The following is a 19644-nucleotide window of genomic DNA, read 5'->3' on the forward strand; positions in this document are numbered from 1 at the left end:
TAAGAATAAGTTCAGACTACTCAGCAGAAACCATGCAGGCAAGAAGGGAATGGGACGACATATACAGAACACTGAAGGAGAAAAACTGCCAGCCAAGGATCATATATCCAGCAAAACTCTCTCTGAAATATGAAGGCGAAATTAAGATATTTACAGATAAACACAAGTTTAGAGAATTTGCAAAAACCAAACCAAAGCTATAAGAAATACTGAAGGATATTGTTTGGTCAGAAAACCAATATCAGCACAACACAAGGACACAAAACAGAACGTCCTGATATCAGCTCAAATAGGGAAATCACAAAAACAAACAAATTAAGATTAATTTAAAAAAAATACACATAACAGGGAATCATGGAAGTCAATAGGTAAAAGATCAAAATAATCAAAAAGAGGGACTAAATACAGGAGGCATTGAACTGCCATATGGAGAGTGATACAAGGCGATATAGAACAATACAAGTTAGGTTTTTACTTAGAAAAATAGGGGTAAATAATAAGGTAACCACAAAAAGGTATAACCACTCTATAACTCAAGATAAAAGCCAAGAAAAACGTAACAACTCAACTAACATAAAGTCAAACACTATGAAAAGGAGGATCTCACAATTTACTAAGAAAAACGTCTCAGCACAAAAAAGTATGTGGAAAAATGAAATTGTCAACAACACACAAAAAAAGGCATCAAAATGACAGCACTAAAAACTTATTTATCTATAATTACGCTGAATGTAAATGGACTAGATGCACCAATAAAGAGACAGAGAGTCACAGGCTGGATAAAGAAACACGATCCATTTATATGCTGCCTACAAGAGACACACCTTAGACTTAGAGACACAAACAAACTAAAACTCAAAGGATGGAAAAAATATATCAAGCAAACAAGAAGCAAAAAAGAAGAGGAGTAGCAATATTAATTTCTGACAAAATAGACTTTAGACTTAAATCCACCACAAAGGATAAAGAAAGGATAAAGAAGGACACTATATAATGATAAAAGGGACAATTGATCAGGAAGACATAACCATATTAAATATTTATGCACCCAATGACAGGGCTGCAAGATACATAAATCAAATTTTAACAGAATTGAAAAGTGAGATAGATACCTCCGTAATTATAGTAGGAGACTTCAACACACCACTTTCGGAGAAAGACAGGACATCCAGTAAGAAGCTCAATAGAGACACGGAAGATCTACTTACAACAATCAACCAACTTGACCTCATTGACTTATACAGAACTCTCCACCCAACTGCTGCAAAGTATACTTTTTTTTCTAGCGCACATGGAACATTCTCTAGAATAAACCACATATCAGGTCATAAAACAAACCTTTGCAGAGTCCAAAACATCGAAATATTACAAAGCATCTTCTCAGACCACAAGGCAATAAAACTAGAAATCAATAACAGAAAAACTAGGGAAAAGAAATCAAATACTTGGGAACTGAACAATACCCTCCTGAAAAAAGACTGGGTTATAGAAGACATCAAGGAGGGAATAAGGAAATTCATAGAAAGCAACGAGAATGAAAATACTTCCTATCAAAACCTCTGGGACACAGCAAAAGCAGTGCTCAGAGGCCAATTTATATCAATAAATGCACACAAACAAAAAGAAGAAAGAGCCAAAATCAGAGAACTGTCCCGACAACTTGAACAAATAGAAAGTGAGCAACAAAAGAATCCATCAGGCACCAGAAGAAAACAAATAATAAAAATTAGAGCTGAACTAAATGAATTAGAGAACAGAAAAACAATTGAAAGAATTAACAAGACCAAAAGCTGGTTTTCTGAAAAAATCCACAAAATTGATAAACCATTGGCTAGACTGACTAAAGAAATACAGGAAAGGAAACAAATAACCTGAATAAGAAACGAGAAGGACCACATCACAACAGACCCAACTGAAATTAAAAGAATCATATCAGATTATTACGAAAAATTGTACTCTAACAAATTTGCAAACCTAGAAGAAACGGATGAATTCCTGGAAAAACACTACCTACCTAAACTAACACATTCAGAAGTAGAACAACTAAATAGACCCATAACAAAAAAAGAGATTGAAAAGGTAATCAAAAAACTCCCAACAAAAAAAACCCTGGCCCGGACGGCTTCACTGTAGAGTTCTACCAAACTTTCAGAGAAGAGTTAACACCACTACTTCTGAAGGTATTCCAAAGCATAGAAAATGACGGAATACTACCCAACTCATTCTATGAAGCCACCATCTCCCTGATACCAAAACCAGGTAAAGACATTACAAAAAAAGAAAATTATAGACCTATATCCCTCATGAACATAGATGCAAAAATCCTCAACAAAATTCTAGCCCATAGAATCCAACAACACATCAAAAAAATAATTCACCATGATCAAATGGGATTTATACCAGGTATGCAAGGCTGGTTTAACATCAGAAAAACCATTAATGTAATCCATCACATAAATAAAACAAAGACAAAAACCACATGATCTTATCAACTGATGCAGAAAAGGCATTTGACAAAGTCCAACACCCATTTATGATAAAAACTCTTACCAAAATAGGAATTGAAGGAAAATTCCTCAACATAATAAAGGGCATCTACGCAAAGCCAACAGCCAATATCACTCTAAATGGAGAGAACCTAAAAGCATTTCCCTTGAGAATGGGAACCAGACAAGGATGCCCTTTATCACCGCTCTTATTCAACATCGTGCTGGAAGTCCTAGCCAGGGCAATTACGCTAGACAAAGAAATAAAAGGTATCCGGACTGGCAAGGAGGAAGTAAAGTTATTGCTATTTGCAGATGACATGATTATATACACAGAAAACCCTAAGGAATCCTCCAGAAAACTACTGGAACTAATAGAAGAGTTTGGCAGAGTCTCAGGTTATAAAATAAACATACAAAAATCACTTGGATTCCTCTACATCAACAAAAAGAACACCGAAGAGGAAATAACCAAATCAATACCATTCACAGTAGTCCCCAAGAAGATAAGATACTTAGGAATAAATCTTACCAAGGATGTAAAAGACCCTATACAAAGAAAAGTACAAAGCTCTACTACAAGAAATTCAAAAGGACATACTTAAGTGGAAAAACATACCTTGCTCATGGATAGGAAGACTTAACATAGTAAAAATGTCTATTCTACCAAAAGCCATCTATGCATACAATGCACTTCCGATCCAAATTCCAATGTTATTTTTTAATGTGTTGGAGAAACAAATCACCAACTTCATATGGAAGGGAAAGAAGCCTCTGATAAGTAAAGCATTACTGAAAAAGAAGAAGAAAGTGGGAGGTCTCACTCTACCTGATTTCAGAACCTATTATACAGCCACAGTAATCAAAACAGCCTGGTACTGGTACAACAACAGGCACATAGACCAATGGAACAGAATTGAGAACCCAGATATAGATCCATCCACGTATGAGCAGCTGATATTTGACAAAGGACCAGAGTCAGTTAATTGGGGAAAAGATAGCCTTTTTAACAAATGGTGCTGGCATAACTGGATATCCATTTGCAAAAAAATGAAACAGGACCCATACCTTACACCATGCACAAAAACTAACTCCAAGTGGATCAAAGACCTAAACATAAAGACTAAAACGATAAAGATCATGGAAGAAAAAATAGGGACAACCTTAGGAGCCCTAATACAAGGCGTAAACAGAATACAAAACACTACCAAAAATGATGAAGAGAAACCCGATAACTGGGAGCTCCTAAAAATCAAACACCTATGCTCATCTAAAGACTTCACCAAAAGAGTAAAAAGACCACCTACAGACTGGGAAAGAATTTTCAGCTATGACATCTCCAACCAGCGCCTGATCTCTAAAATCTACATGATTCTGTCAAAACTCAACCACAAAAAGACAAACAACCCAATCAAGAAGTGGGCAAAGGATATGAACACACATTTCACTAAAGAAGATATTCAGGCAGCCAACAGATACATGAGAAAATGCTCTCGATCATTAGCCATTAGAGAAATGCAAATTAAAACTACGATGAGATTCCATCTCACACCAACAAGGCTGGCATTAATCCAAAAAACACAAAATAATATATGTTGGAAAGGCTGCGGAGAGATTGGAACTCTTATACACTGCTGGTGGGAATGTAAAATGGTACAACCACTTTGGAAATCTATCTGGCGTTATCTTAAACAGTTAGAAATAGAACTACCATACAACCCAGAAATCCCACTCCTGGGAATATACCCTAGAGATACAAGAGCCTTCACACAAACAGATATATGCACACCCATGTTTATTGCAGCTCTGTTTACAATAGCAAAAAGCTGGAAGCAACCAAGGTGTCCATCAACGGATGAATGGGTAAATAAATTGTGGTATATTCACACAATGGAATACTACGCATTGATAAAGAACAGTGACGAATCTGTGAAACATTTCATAACACGGAGGAACCTGGAAGGCATTATGCTGAGTGAAATTAGTCAGAGGCAAAAGGACAAATATTGTATAAGACCACTATTATAAGATCTTGAGAAATAGTAAACCTGAGAAGAACACATACTTTTGTGGTTACGAGGGGGGGAGGGAGGGAGGGTGGGAGAGGGTTTTTTATTGATTAATCAGTAGATAAGAACTGCTTTAGGTGAAGGGAAAGACAACACTCAATACATGGAAGGTCAGCTCAATTGGACTGGACCAAAAGCAAAGAAGTTTCTGGGATAAAATGAATGCTGCAAAGGTCAGCGGAGCAGGGGCGGGGGTCTGGGGAACATGGTTTGCGGGGACTTCTAAGTCAATTGGCAAAATAATTCTATTATGAAATCATTCTGCATCCCACTTTGAAATGTGGCGTCTGGGGTGTTAAATGCTAACAAGCGGCCATCTAAGATGCATCAATTGGTCTCAACCCACCTGGAGCAAAGGAAAATGAAGAACACCAAGGCCACACGACAACTAAGAGCCCAAGAGACAGAAAGGGCCACATGAACCAGAGACCTACATCATCCTGAGACCAGAAGAACTAGTTGGTGCCCAGCCACAATCGATGACTGCCCTGACAGGGAGCACAGCAGAGGACCCCTGAGGGAGCAGGAGATCAGTGGGATGCAGACCCCAAATTCTCATAAAAAGACCATACTTAATGGTCTGACTGAGGCTAGAGGAATCCCAGCGGCCATGGTCCCCAGACCTTCTGTCGTCACAGGATAGGAACCATCCCCGAAGACAACTCATCAGACATGAAAGGGACTGGTCAGCGGGTGGGAGAGAGACGCTGATGAAGAGTGAGCTAATTATATCAGGTGAACACTTGAGATTGTGTTGGCAACTCTTGTCTGGAGGGGGGATGGGAGGATAGAGAGAGAGGGAAGCCGGCAAAATTCTCAAGAAAGGAGAGACTGAAAGGGCTGACTCAAGAGGGGGAGAGCAAGTGGGAGTACGGAGTAAGATGTATGTAAACTTATATGTGACAGACTGATTGGATTTGTAAACGTTCACTTGAAGCTTAATAAAAGTTAATTAAAAAAAAAAAACTACAGTGAAACACAAAAAAAGAAAACAGAAAAACAATTGAAAGAATTAACAAGACCAAAAGCTGGTTTTTTGAAAAAATCCACAAAATTGATAAACCACTGGCCAAACTGACAAAAGAAAAACAGGAGAGGAAGCAAATAACCTGGATAAGAAATGAGATGGGTGATATTACAACAGACCCAACTGAAATTAAAGGAATCATATCAGATTACTATGAAAAACTATACTCAAATTTGAAAACCTAGAAGAAATGGATGAATTCCTAGAAAAACACTACCTACCTAAACTAACACAAACAGAGGTAGAACAACTAAATAGACCCATAACAAAAGAAGAGATTGAAAAGGTAATCAAAAAACTCCCAACAAAAAAAAGCCCTGGTCCAGACAGCTTCACTGCAGAGTTCTACCAAACTTTCAGAGAAGAGTTAACACCACTACTACTAAAGGTATTTCAGAGCATAGAAAAGGATGGAATACTACCAAATTCATTCTGTGAAGCCACCATATCCCTGATACCAAAACCAGGTAAAGACATCACATAAAAAGAAAATTATAGACCTATATCCCTCATGAATGTAGATGCAAAAATCCTCAACAAAATTCTAGCCAATAGAATTCAACAACATATCAAAAAAATAATTCACCATGACCAAGTGGGATTCATACCAGGTATGCAGGGATGGTTCAACATTAGAAAAACAAATAATGTAATCCACCACATGAATAAAAGACAAGAATCACATGATTTTATCAACTGATGCAGAAAAGGCATTTGTCAAAGTTCGACACTCATTCATGATAAAAAAAACTCTCAACAAAATAGCAATAGAAGGAAAATTTCTCAACATGATAAAGGGCATTTATACAAAACCAACAGCCAACATCACTCTAAATGGAGAGAGCCTGAAAACATTCCCATTGAGATCGGGAACCAGACAAGAATGCCCTTTATCACCACTACTCATATTCGATATTGTGCTGGAAGTCCTAGCCAGAGCAATTAGGCTAGATAAAGAAATAAAGGGCTTGCAGATTGGCAAGGAAGAAGTAAAAGTATCTCTGTTTGCAGACGACATGATCTTATACACAGAAAACCCTAAGGAATCCTCCAGAAAACTACTGAAACTAATAGAAGAGTTTAGCAGAGTATTGGGATACAAGATAAACATACAAAAATCACTTGGATTCTCTTACACCAACAAAAAGAACATCGAAGAGGAAATCACCAAATCAATGCCATTTACAGTAGCCCCCAAGAAGATAAAATACTTAGGAATAAATTTTACCAGAGATGTAAAAGACTTATACAAAGAAAACTACAGTATACTTCTGCAAGAAACCAAAAGAGACTTACACAAGTGGAAGAACATACCTTGCTCATGGACAGGAAGACTTAACAGTATAAAAATGTCTATTCTACCAAAAGCGATCTGTACATTTAATGCAATTCCAATCCAAATCCCAAGGACATTCTTTAATGAGATGGAGAAACAAATCAGCTATTTCATATGGAAGGGAAAGAGGCCCCGGATAAATAAGGCATTACTGAAAAAGAATAACAAAGTGGGAGGCCTTACTTTACCTGATTTTAGAACCTATTATACTGCCACAGTAGTCAAAACAGCCTGGTACTGGTACATCAACAGATACATGGACCAATGGAACAAAATTGAGAATCCAGATATAAATCCATGCACATATGAGCAGTTGATATTTGACAAAGGTTCCAAAACAGTTAAATGGGGGAAAGACAGTCTTTTTAAGAAATGGTGCTGGCATAACTGGATATCCATCTGCAAAAAAATGAAACAAGACCCATACCTCACTCCATGCACAAAAACTAACTCAAAATAGATCAAAGACCTAAATATAAAATCTAAGATGAAAAAGATCATGGAAGAAAAAATAGGGACAACGTTAGGAGCCCTAATACATGGCATAAACAGTACAGAAAACATTATAAAGACTGTAGAAGAAAAACTAGGTAACTAGGAACTCCTAAAAATCAAACACTTATGCTCATCCAAAGACTTCACCAAAAGAGTAAAAAGACTACCTACAGACAGGGAAAAAGTTTTTAGCTATGACATTTCTGATCAGTGCCTGATCTCTAAAATCTACATGATACTGCAAAAACTCAACTGCAAAAAGACAAATAACCCAATTAAAAAATGGGCAAAAGATATGAACAGACACTTCACTAAAGAAGACATTCAGGTAGCTAACAGATATACGAGGAAATGTTCACGATCATTAGCCATTAGAGAAATGCAGATCAAAACTACAATGAGATTTCATCTCATTCCAATAAAAAAAAAAAAAGAGGCTGGCATTAGTCGAGAAAACACAAAATAATAAATGTTGGAGAGGATGTGGAGAGATTGGAACATTTCTACACTGTTGGTGGGAATGTCAAATGGCACAACCACTTTGGAAATGGATTTGGCGCTTTCTTTAAAAGCTAGAAATAGAACTACCATATGATCCAGCAATCCCACTCCTTGGAATATATCCTAGAGAAATAAGAGCCTTTACACGGACAGATATATGCACACCCATGTTTATTGCAGCACTGTTTACAATAGCAAAAACGTGGAAGCAACCAAGATGCCCATCAACGGATGAATGGATAAATAATGGTATATTCACACTATGGAACACTACACATCAATAAAGAACAGCGAGGAATCTGTGAAACATTTCATAACATGGAAGAACCTGGAAGGCATTATGCTGAGTGAAATCAGTCAGTTGCAAAAGGACAAATATTGTATAAGACCACTATTATAAGAACTTGAGAAATAGTTTAAACTGAGAAGAAAACATTCTTTTGTGGTTATGAGATGGGGGTGGGAGGGAGGGTAGGAGGGAGCATTCACTAATTAGATAGTAGGTAAGAACTACTTTAGGTGAAGGGAAAGACAGCACATAATACAGGGGAGGTCAGCACAATTGGACTAAACCAAAAGGAAAGACGTTTCCTGATTAAACTGAGTGCTTCAAAGTCCAGCGTAGCAGGGCAGGGTCTGGGGACCATGATTTCAGGGGACATCCAAGTCAATTTGCAAAGTAAAATCTTTTAAGAAAACATTCTGCATCCCACTTTGAAGAGTGGTGTCTGGGGTCTTAAACGCTAGCAAGCAGCCATCTAAGATGCATCAATTGGTCCCAACCCACCTGGATCAAAGGAGAATGAAGAACACCAAGGACACAAGGCGATTATGAGCCCAAGAGACAGAAAGGGCCACAGGAACCAGAGACTACATCATCCTGAGACCAGAAGAACTAGATGGTACCCGGCTATAACTGATGACTGCCCTGACAGGGAACAGAACAGAGAACCCCTGAGGGAGCAGAAGAGCAGTGGGATGCAGGCCCCAAATTCTCATAAGATCAGATTTAATAGTCTGACTGAGACTGGAAGGACCCCAGTGGTCATGGCCCCCAGACCTTCTGTTGCCCCAGGACAGGAATCATTCCTGAAGCCAACTCTTCAGACATGGATTGGACTGGACAATGGGTTGGAGAGGGATGCTGGTGAGGAGTGAGCTTCTTAGATCAGGCGGACACTTGAGACTATCTGGCATCTCCTGCCTGGAGGGGAGATGAGAGGGTGGAGGGGGTTAGAGGCTGGCGAAATGGACACTAAAAGAGAGAGTGGAGGGAGAGAGCGGGCTGTCTCATTATGGGGAGAATAATTGGGAGTGCGTAGCAAGGTGTCTATGGGTTTTTGTGTGAGAGACTGACCTGATTTGTAAACTTTCACTTAAAGCACAATAAAAATTGTTAAAAAAAAAAAAAAAAGATTAGATAGGAAACAGGGGGCAGTGAGTTTATGTAAATGGGGGAGGAATAACTCAGAGGAGAGTGAGAATGGTTGCACAACTCAAACAATGTAATCAATGTCACTAAATTGTACCTGTAGAAACTGTTGAATTGGTGTGTTGTACATGTAGAAACTGTTGAATTGGTGTGTTTCGCTGTGTATATTCTCAACAACAAAAAAAAATATAAAAGAATGCCTATGCCTGGCACAACATGAAAAAAAAAAATGTGCTAGACTCCTTCTGAACTTGGAAAGCGTGCATCAGTGTCCTTGAGGATGTGTCGGAGCTTGAGGTTATAGTCAGTCAAGTTCATGGCTTTTGACATTTTCTGAAGCTTCCAAGAAGAGTCTAGAGAATGATCAAACCAGTATCCCACTTATTAAAAGCTATTAATTAACCTTTAAAAACAGCTTTATCAAGATATAATTCACATTCCATGCAATTTACCCTTTAAAATCAAAAGGTTGGGGGTTCAAACCACCCACTGCTCTGCAGGAGAAAGATGTGGCAATCAGCTTCCATAAAGATTTACAGCCTTAGAAACCCAATAGGGCAGTTCTACTCTGCCTTATAGGGTTGCTATGAGCCTGAATGGACTCCACGGCAGTGGGTTTGGTTTTTGGGTTATTAAATATCCCATTGAATGGATATTCCACATTTTAATTAACTTTTATAGACACAAATCTCTATAGAGTAAAAGAAAAGCAATGTATTAGTTTTTCTTTTTTTTTTTTCTTCCTCCTGTAGGTAATAACCCACTCACCCTTACTCATGGCCTCAGGAATTCCATTTATAATTTATATTTTTATCCTCCACCTTGACTAGTACTGATTTGATTCTCCTTAAAATTTTCAAGACAATTGGTTTAGTTCTCTGAAACAGTCGGAGGTATAATTCCGCACAAAGCAAAACCTTACTTCTCTTATGAGAATGTTCTCTCTCAGCTCACTCCTCAACTTGGTTTTATTTCTCAGTTTTGTTTTTTACCCACCTTTGGGCTATTTCAGCTCTTTTTGTCCTCTCTGACTCTCGTGAATTGTTGTTATTGCTGTTGTTTGGCCATTAGTGCAGTGTTTACCTTATCTGGATTTAGTCAATTTGCTTGAGCAAGATAGTGAGCGAATCCACAGGTTTGTTTGGTTTTTAAAGGGATATCTTTATTTAGGACCCAGGGCACAGAAGGTGATAGAATTATGTCATTGAATTAAAATAAATAAATGAATGGTTGGACAAGCTTAGTGAATTTGGTTTGGAGGCTGTTGAAGTGCTAAGGTCAGAGCAAGGTTTGCAGCAAAAAAGAACTTACTGTTAAGCCAGTGAGAGGTAAGAATCATCTTTAAGTATTTGTAGAAGTATAACATGAAGATTGTCTCAACTTGTTCTGAAAAGTTTCAGAGAACAGGACCAAGATAAGTGGGTGGAGGTTGTTCCAGGGAGGCATATTTTGGCTAAATATACAGAAGAGCTTTCTAAAAATAGTACTTGTCCAATAACAGAATGGGCTGTTGGGAATATACCAAAACAAAACAAAGCAAAAAAAAACACCAAACCCATTGCTGTCCAGTTGATTTTGTCTCATAGAAGCCCTATACGACAGAGTAGAACTGCCACATAGGGTTTCCAAGGAGCAGCTGGTCGATTTGAACTGCCGACCTTTTAGTTAGCAGCCATAGTACTTAACCACTACACCACCAGGGTTTCCACTGGGGATACAGTCCCTGAAATATTCAAGCTGAAGTTAGACATTCATCTACCAGTGACGTGGTAGAAGTGGACACCCTCTATAATGGCAGAAGATTCAATCAGAGTGCTGTGTCATTCACAAAGCAATAGGAAAAGGGGATCTTGCAAAGACGGAAAGGAATGAAATGTGGTCAAACCACTCTCTTTTCCTTTTTAATGCCAACGAAATTGTATTTCCTTAGGAAGTTTGAGTTTAGTAAACCGCTTGTCTGCTTGAAAAATAAATAAATAAATAAATCAGAGATCCAGGGCAAAGAGTATTAAGGATCTGGTAATTATTAAACAGCCACAATACTTCCCTGTTCTTAACTAATAAAAAGGCGTGTATGTTTCTGATTACAAAATTAATGCATGTTTATTGTAGAAAATTTGAAGGCTCTAGGAAAATAAGATCATTAAATTCATTAATAATTGTATCACCCTGATATTCTCCTGTTAACATTTTGATATATTTTCTTCCACTCTTTCTCTTTAAAAAAACAAAAACAAAAAAATAAAATAAAAAACTGTACAAAAAAATATGAAATGAAAAGCAAAAATCTCTTCCTCATGCCCTACCTCCCAGTCCCATTCTCCAGAGGGCTCCATTAGAAATTATTTTGATGGTCACCTTCATATTTGCAAATAATGTGTATAAATCTATATTTCTTGATCTATCTACTTCAAAAATGATCTATTTCTGCCCTCTGTGAAAGACAAGAAATTTAGCTCACCAACCCTTCCCCCTAATTTAGTTCCTCTCCCCACCTCTTTCTTTCAGTCTTTTAATTTTATATGACTGTTTTTAGTTCTTCTGTTGGTTGCCTTTATACCTAAAAATAATCTATCATCAGTTTTAGACTGAATATTTTGATGCCTTATAGTGTAAGATGAGGGAATTAGTGCCCCCAAATTTCTTGGATCCTTTCTGCCGGAGAATACCTCAAATAAATTTTCAGAAAGAGTAACAGTAGGTAAAGTCTCTAAGTTATTGCTTTCTGAAGATGTTCATTTGGACATGGAATGTTAGTTTCAAAATATTTTCCCTTTAAAAACTCTGAAGAAGTTGCTACAGTGTTCCTCAGCATCCTATTTAGAATTCTTCTTATTCCTGCTTATCTTCTAGAAGGTTTAATCCTCTTTATTCTTTTTTTAAATAATATTTTATTATTATCCTCTTTATTCTTGATGTTCTGAAATTCCATGACAGCCTATCTACATGAGTCTTTTTTCATTCAGTGGACTCTGCGCTTTCAACCTAAAGACTCATGTCTTTCTTATCTTTCTGTCTCTCCAGAACTTCTTTTAAATAGATTGGGCCATGCAGATCCCCTCCTTTTCTTTAACCTAGGAAATGGTCTGCTGGTTACTATTCTCTCTAGCCAGTCGTCTTCAAGGAAGAGTGCTTTAGCTCCAATTTGGTTTATTTTATCTCGATTTACTTATATGCAAGTATACCTTACCACTTCAAAAGCTATTATTTTTCCAAAGATTGCACAGTCTAGTGTGAAGAAAGCACAATACAGTGTATTATATACTTGGAAAAATGCATTCCATTTGCTGATATGTCTTCTACACTACTCCTTGCTAAATAATAGCACTGGTCCTATTTGTTAAAGTTGCATTCATTTCCCTCCTTGACTAGTTTTCATTACAAAGAGCCCCAATATCTCTCTGCCTGAGCCATTCTGGACGAATGAGACATATGGGAATGAGTATGGGCAAATGGATGGGAATAGGAAGGGATGAAGGTAGGGGAGATGGTATAGATTTTAATCTTGGGGGCCAAGATGCTGAGGATCTCCTCAACGAAGATAGTTATTTTCCCTCCTGATAGGAGGGAGTTGGTCCTTTAGAACAGTACAATGTGTATTATGTCTCATGAGCTCATAGAACAAATATATTGATTGGCTTGGAATTATCATGGATGCTCTGCAACATTAGCTGCAAATATGAGGCAAAGGCTGGGACCAATGACCAAGGAAAGAGAAGAACGCCACCCTAGCTGGGGGGAAGGAGCCCTGTTGGCGAAGTGGTAAAGCACTCGGCCACTGAACAAAATGTCAGCGGTTTGAACCCACCAGCCACCCTGGGGGAGGAAGATATGGCAGCCTGCTTCTATAAAGATTACAGCCTTGGAAACCCTATGGAGCAGTTCTACTCTGTACTATAGGGTCGCTATGAGTTGGAATCACGATGACAACAACAGTTGGGGGCAGGATTCTCCTTTTAAACCTAGCATATTAGTTTTCTATTGCTGCATAACAAATTGCCGCAAAACTTAGCAGCTTAAAAAAAAAAAAAAAAGCTTTTTTTTTTTTTTTTTTCTTTAATCTTCTCACAGTTTCTGTGGTCCAGGAATTTGGGACCAGCTTATCTGGGTTCTGTCTCATGGCATCTCATGAGATTACAGTTAATATGCTGGCTGGGGCTACAGTCATCTGAAGGCTTGATTTTGGGCCTAGTAGATCCACGTCTAAGATGGTGTATTTACATGGCTCTTGGCAAGAGGCGAGGTGAACCTCTCTATAGGCTACTTTAGTGTCATCAGTACCGGGCTTCTAGCTTTCCCCAAAGTAAATGGACCAAGAGAGACAGAACAAGGCTTGGAAGTCATACGCCATCACTTCTGCCTCATTCTGCTCATTAGAAGTGAGTCACTAAAGTCCAGCCCACACTCAAGGGGAGGGAAACTAAGCTCTATGTTTTGAAGGGAGTATTACAAATAAATTTGTGGACATATTTTAAAATCATCACACTCAGGATTCTTCAAAAATACTTTTCAGGGCACACTTTGAACTTTATTTCATTATTGGATGAACTATATGCATCAGTTCATTCCACAAGTATCTATTGAATGTGTTATCTGAATCACTATACCATTTTTACCATCCATTATTGGCAACCATTGTGTGTTCTAAGAGACTTGTAGAAAATAGTATCCTCTTAACAGTGTTTTTTTCCCCTTCTCAGGTATTTGTTGGACTTCTTCTTATTCTGGCAGCCATAGAGCTGGCCTTTGTACTCACAGAAGATTCTGGACAAGCCACAGTCCCTGCCATTAGATATACCAATCCAAGCCTCTACCTTGCAACATGGGTAAGACCTGTCACCACTTTCATGTTGTTTATCTTCTCTCTACTTGCAGCCTTCTAGCTGAAATTTACTCTTTTGGGATGAATTTCATCTAAAGAATTTGAGAAGTAGAAAGGACCATCTAGTACAGCCTTCTCACATCATAGCTGGGACTAAAACACAGTCTTCCAATTTTTGACCTATTTGACCTATGGTTAAAATTCATACGCTTACATCTCTCATTCCTTTCAAGGGTATTATAAAGACAAAGCTTGGTTGTAGTGGGGTGAAACTAAAGACTACAAATTTTAGCTCTTCATCTTCTTTTTCAACTCTAATTTATTCAACCTTCTCCCTAAGATAAGTATCAGATTTAAAGATTAAGATGTGTATCTATGTCCTTGTATTTTGCCATATAAGGATCATAGATAAGTTTCGTGATACAAAATAATTTTTGAATGCTGTAAATACTATTTTTATTTTAAATACTATTTTTAAATTGATTGGTGCTCTAGTCAATGGATCGCTGAGTCTAGAATTGTTGCTTTAAACCTGATGTCAGAAACTGGTATCTCTTTTGTAGGCATGTTTTTTTGAGAGGGGATCTGCTAACTGAAAGGTTGGCAGTTTGAACCCACCAGCTGCTCCACAGAAGAAAGATGTGGCAGCCTGCTTCTGTAATGATTTACGGCCTTGGAAACCCTATGGGGCAGATCTATACTGTCCTACAGGGCCACTGTGAGTCAAAAATTGACTCAGTGGCAGTGGGTTTTTGTTTGGTTTGCACAATATTTAACCAAAAATTGAATTAGTTGCCATTATTTTAAAAGAATTCAGTGCAGCACTTGGAGCTTGAAATCTACCGTGGTGGGAGTATTTACGCCATGAAAATAAGCAAATGCTACAAATCACAGCATTTTTTCAGAGAGCTGGTTTACCAGCATACTGCTGAGGCTAGGAAAACAACCAGCATTTAGTTAATTATATCTAAGAGAGATGATCCAAAGGAAAGTTTTTATTTTTAATAACTTAGCCTGAAGTGCTAGACTAGTAGCTGAAAGGTTGGTAGTTTAAACCCAGAGGTGTCTCAGAAGACAGGCAAGGGGATCTGCTTCTACAAGTTCACAGCTTTGAAAATCTTATGGAACATTCTACTCTGTACACATGGGGTGACATGAGTAAGAATTGACTTGATGGCCACTAACAATAATAACAAGTTTGATATTATGAAAAAACCAAGGTACAGAGACCTTGTACCTATCCATCAGAATCTGCCTCCCCCACCTGACTACTGCAGTGCCTGTAGTTCGTTTCCTTGGGGCTTGAAAAGGCTTTTCGGGCTCTTAAAGTTAGTCCATTAAAATGCAGATAGTGGATGCCATTTATCACCACTCCTATTTAACACTGTGCTGGAAGTCCTAGCTAGAGCAATAAGGCAAGAAAAAGAAATAAAGGACATCCAAATTGGTAATGAAGCAGTAAAACTGTCCCTGTTTGCAGATGATATGATACCACACATAGAAGATCCAAAACAGTAGCAGAATACAAGATAAACTTACAAAAATCAGTTGAATTCCTATATACCGATAAAGAGAATGATGAAAAGGAAATCAGGAAAGCAATACCATTTATAATAAAAAAAATAGCCCCTAAAAAAAATAAAATACTTAGGAAGAAATCTAACCAGGAATGTAAAAGACCTATACAAAGAAAACTACAAAATATTACCGTAAGAAACCAAAAGAGATCTGCATAAATGGAAAAACATACCATGCTCATGGTTAGGTAGACTCAACATTGTGAAAATGAAATTTCTACCCAAAACAATTTACAAATACAATGCGAACCCAATCCAAATACCAACAACATTCTTTAAACAGATGAAAAAATTAATCATTAGCTTTATATGGAAAAGGAAGAAGCCCTGGATAAGTCAAGCACTATTGAAGAAGAATAAAACAGGAGAACTCACATTACCTGACCTCAGAATCTACTACACAGCTATGGTAGTCAAAACAGCCTGGTACTGATACAACAACAGAAACACTGACCAATGGAACAGAATTGAGAACCCAGATGTAAATCCACCCACCTACGGTCACCTAATCTTTGACAAGGGCCCAAGGTCCATCAAATGCAGAAAAGACATTCTTTTTAACAAACGGTGCTGGCAAAACTGGATGTGTCCTTCTGCAAAAAAAAGAAACAGAACCCATACCTCACGCCATACACAAAAACTTACTCAAAATGGATCAAAGACCTAAATATAAAGCCAAAAACAATAAAGATCATAGAAGGAAAAACAGGATCAACTCTAGGGGCCATAATAAACAGCATTAACAGCATACAAACCATAACTAACAACACACAAACTCTAGAAGATAAGCTAGATAACTGGGATCTTCTAAAAATTAAACACTTATGCTCATCAAAAAACTTCACCAAAAGAGGAAAAAGAAAACCTACAGGTTGGGAAAAAAATTTTGTCTATAACAAATCGGACAAAGGTCTAATCTCTAAAATCTACAGGAAAATCCAACACCTTTACCACAAAAAGACAAATAATCCAATTTAAAAAATGGGCAAAAGAAATGAACAGACACGTTACCAAAGAAGACATTCAAGTGGCTAACAGACAGATGAGGAAATGCTCAAGATCTTCAGCCATTAGAGAAATCCAAATCAAAACCACAGTGAGATACCATCTTACCCTGGCATTACTGGCATGAACCAAAAAAACAGAAAATAGCAAATGTTGGAGAGGCTGTGGGGAGATTGGAACTCTTATGCACTGCTAGTGGGAATGCAAAATGATACAATCATTGTGGAAAATGATATGACACTTCCTTAGAAAGCTAGAAATAGAAATACCATATGATCCAGCAATCCCACTCCTAGGAATACATCCTAGATAAATAAGAGTCATCACACAAATAGACATATGCACACCCATGTTCGTTGCAGCATTGTTCACAATAGCAAAAAGATGGAAACAACCTAAATGCCCGTCAACAGATGAATGGATAAACAGACTATGGTACACACACACAACAGAGTACTACACAACCATAATAACAATGATGAATCTTTGAAGCATCTCACGACGTGGATAAATCTGGAGGGCATCATATTGAGTGAAATAATCACAAAAGGACAAATATTGTATGAGACCACTACTGTAAAAACTCACGAAAAGGTTTACACACAAAAAGAAACAATCTTTGATGGTTACAAGGCGGGGAGGGGTGAGGATGGAAAAACACTAAATATACAACAGATAAGTGGTAACTTTTGTGAAGGGTAAGACCATACGCAATACTGGGAAACCCAGTACAGCTTGTGCAAGGCAAGGTCATGAAAGCTCCATAGACAAGCAAACTCCCTAAGGGACTGGGGGGCTGTGGGGACCATGGTCCCAGGGAACATCTAATTCAATTGGCATAACATAGTTTATAAAGAAAATGTTCTACATTCTACTTTGGTGAGTAGTGCCTGGGGTCTCAAAAGCCTGTGAGTGGCCATCTAGGATACTCCACTGGTCTCACCCCTTCAGGAGCAAGGAAGAATGAAGAAAACTAAAGATACAAGTGAAAGATTAGTCCTAAAGACTAATAGACCACAACCACCACAGCCTCCACCATACCGAGTCCAGTACAGCTTGACGGTGCCCAACTACAACCACTGATTGCTCTGACAGGGATCACAATAGAGGTCCCAGACAGAGCTGGAGAAAAGTGTAGAGCAAAATTCTAACTCACACAAAAAAGACCAGACTTACTGACCTGACAGAGACTGGAGAAACCCCTAGAGTATGGCCTTCAGACACCCTTTTAGCTCAGTAATGAAGTCACTCCCGAGGTTTACCCTTCATCCAAAGATTAGGCAGGCCAATAGAACAAAATAAGACTAAAGGGGCACACCAGCCCAGGGGCAAGGACTAGAAGGCAGGAGGGGACAGGAAAACTGGTAATAGGAAACCTAAAGTCAAGAAAGGAGAGTGCTGACATGTCGTGGCATTGTTAACTAATGTCATAAAACCATATGTGTACGAACTATTTTGAAAAGTTAGCTTGTTCCGTAAAACTTCATCTAAAGTACAATTAAAAAGAATAAAAATAGGGTGGAGCCAAGATGGTGAAATGGATAGATGCTTCCTGTGAGCCATCTTTATAACAAAGACCCAAAAAACCAAGTGAAACAAGTATATTTATGACAAGCTAGGAGCCCTGAACATCAAAGGCAAGCTTAGAAAATGAACTGATGGGCAGGGGGAGGAAGACATGGTTCAGAAGTGGAGAGGAGTTACCAGACCTGAATCGAGGGGAGCCCTCAGCACCATTCCCAGGAGTGGTCGTGGTGGGCTGGTACTAGTGTGCTGCTGCAGTTTTCTCAGGGAGAAGCAGCCAGCCACACAGCCTACTCACACTTCCAGAACCAGAGAATTATGGCACTCTCGGCAAAAGCTAAGTACTTGCGTATATTTTACAGCTCCCCCACGCCCCCACCCCGCCCCTCACCCCGCTCTTAAGCCGGCTTCAGTGACTGACTTCCCCGAGCCTGAGATAGGCCCTGTTGAGCACCTACAGCCATCCTCCAGGCCTTGGAGAAGGAATAAATTTGCAACTGGGGAAAAAGATACTTTGCTAGCTCTACTAACGTGGCGAGCTCAGGACAGAAGCGGCTCCTGTCAAGGCAAAAATGGTCCGTGGACTTTGAGTACCTTTCCCCTCTGCATAGACCTGTGTGGGCTTATTTCAGGAGACTAGGCTTTTGCTGGCAGACTCCAACCATTTCCTCTGTGTGGCGGACAGTTGGGTGTTTGATGTTTGATATTGCTTTGCCTATTAGACAGGGTCCTCACCTACCCACATCAGGGGCCTAAGGACTGGTAGCTCCACTCAGGTCACCCAGCCACCTGCGACAGGGGTCCAAGGATAACTGGTGTCCCCCAGTCCTTACAAAAAAAAACATTGGGTGCCCATGGTCTGTCTGCAGATCCCACCCACTTGTAAACTCTAGGGAACAGGGACACGCTTTCCTCAGAGGCTCATAGGGGACGATTCCCAGCCCCCTGCCTTGTTCAGAGTGTGACCCCCTGCTGCAACCAGATACCGGTACCTACACCAATCACCCCTGCCCCTCTAAGACTGAAGGACAGAGCCTGTACCACACACTTGATGATCAGCTACCTGGACAATTGAGCTGAATTCATACAAGAAAAGTGAATGGACTCGAGACTGATGATATACCTGATAACAGCTCTAGCCATCTGGGGACAGGACAACAGAGCTCCAAAGGGAAAAAATAATCAAGCCAGTTCACTCAAGCAAACCATTTGGACATATCAAAACGAAACAAAGCACGAAGCTACGACACAGTAAGCAAACATAAAATAAACTAATACAATAACTTATAGATGGCTCAGAGACAACAGTCAATATCAAGTCACATAAAGAAACAGGCCATGATCACCTCAACAAGCTCTCAAAACAAAGA

At 38.8% G+C, this 19644-nt stretch overlaps 1 protein-coding gene across 1 annotated transcript in view; it reads left to right on the forward strand.

The window, feature by feature from the left end:
* Positions 1-19644, forward strand: part of ABCC2 (ATP binding cassette subfamily C member 2) — an 84279-nt gene that overhangs the window by 9332 nt on the left and 55303 nt on the right. The window contains exon 3 of the mRNA XM_049855093.1: positions 14047-14172. Coding sequence (XP_049711050.1) covers positions 14047-14172 — 126 coding nt within the window. The remainder of the gene's footprint in view (positions 1-14046; positions 14173-19644) is intronic.

Source organism: Elephas maximus, chromosome 16, assembly GCF_024166365.1.
Source record: "Elephas maximus indicus isolate mEleMax1 chromosome 16, mEleMax1 primary haplotype, whole genome shotgun sequence".
Classification (NCBI taxonomy): Eukaryota; Metazoa; Chordata; class Mammalia; order Proboscidea; family Elephantidae; genus Elephas; species Elephas maximus.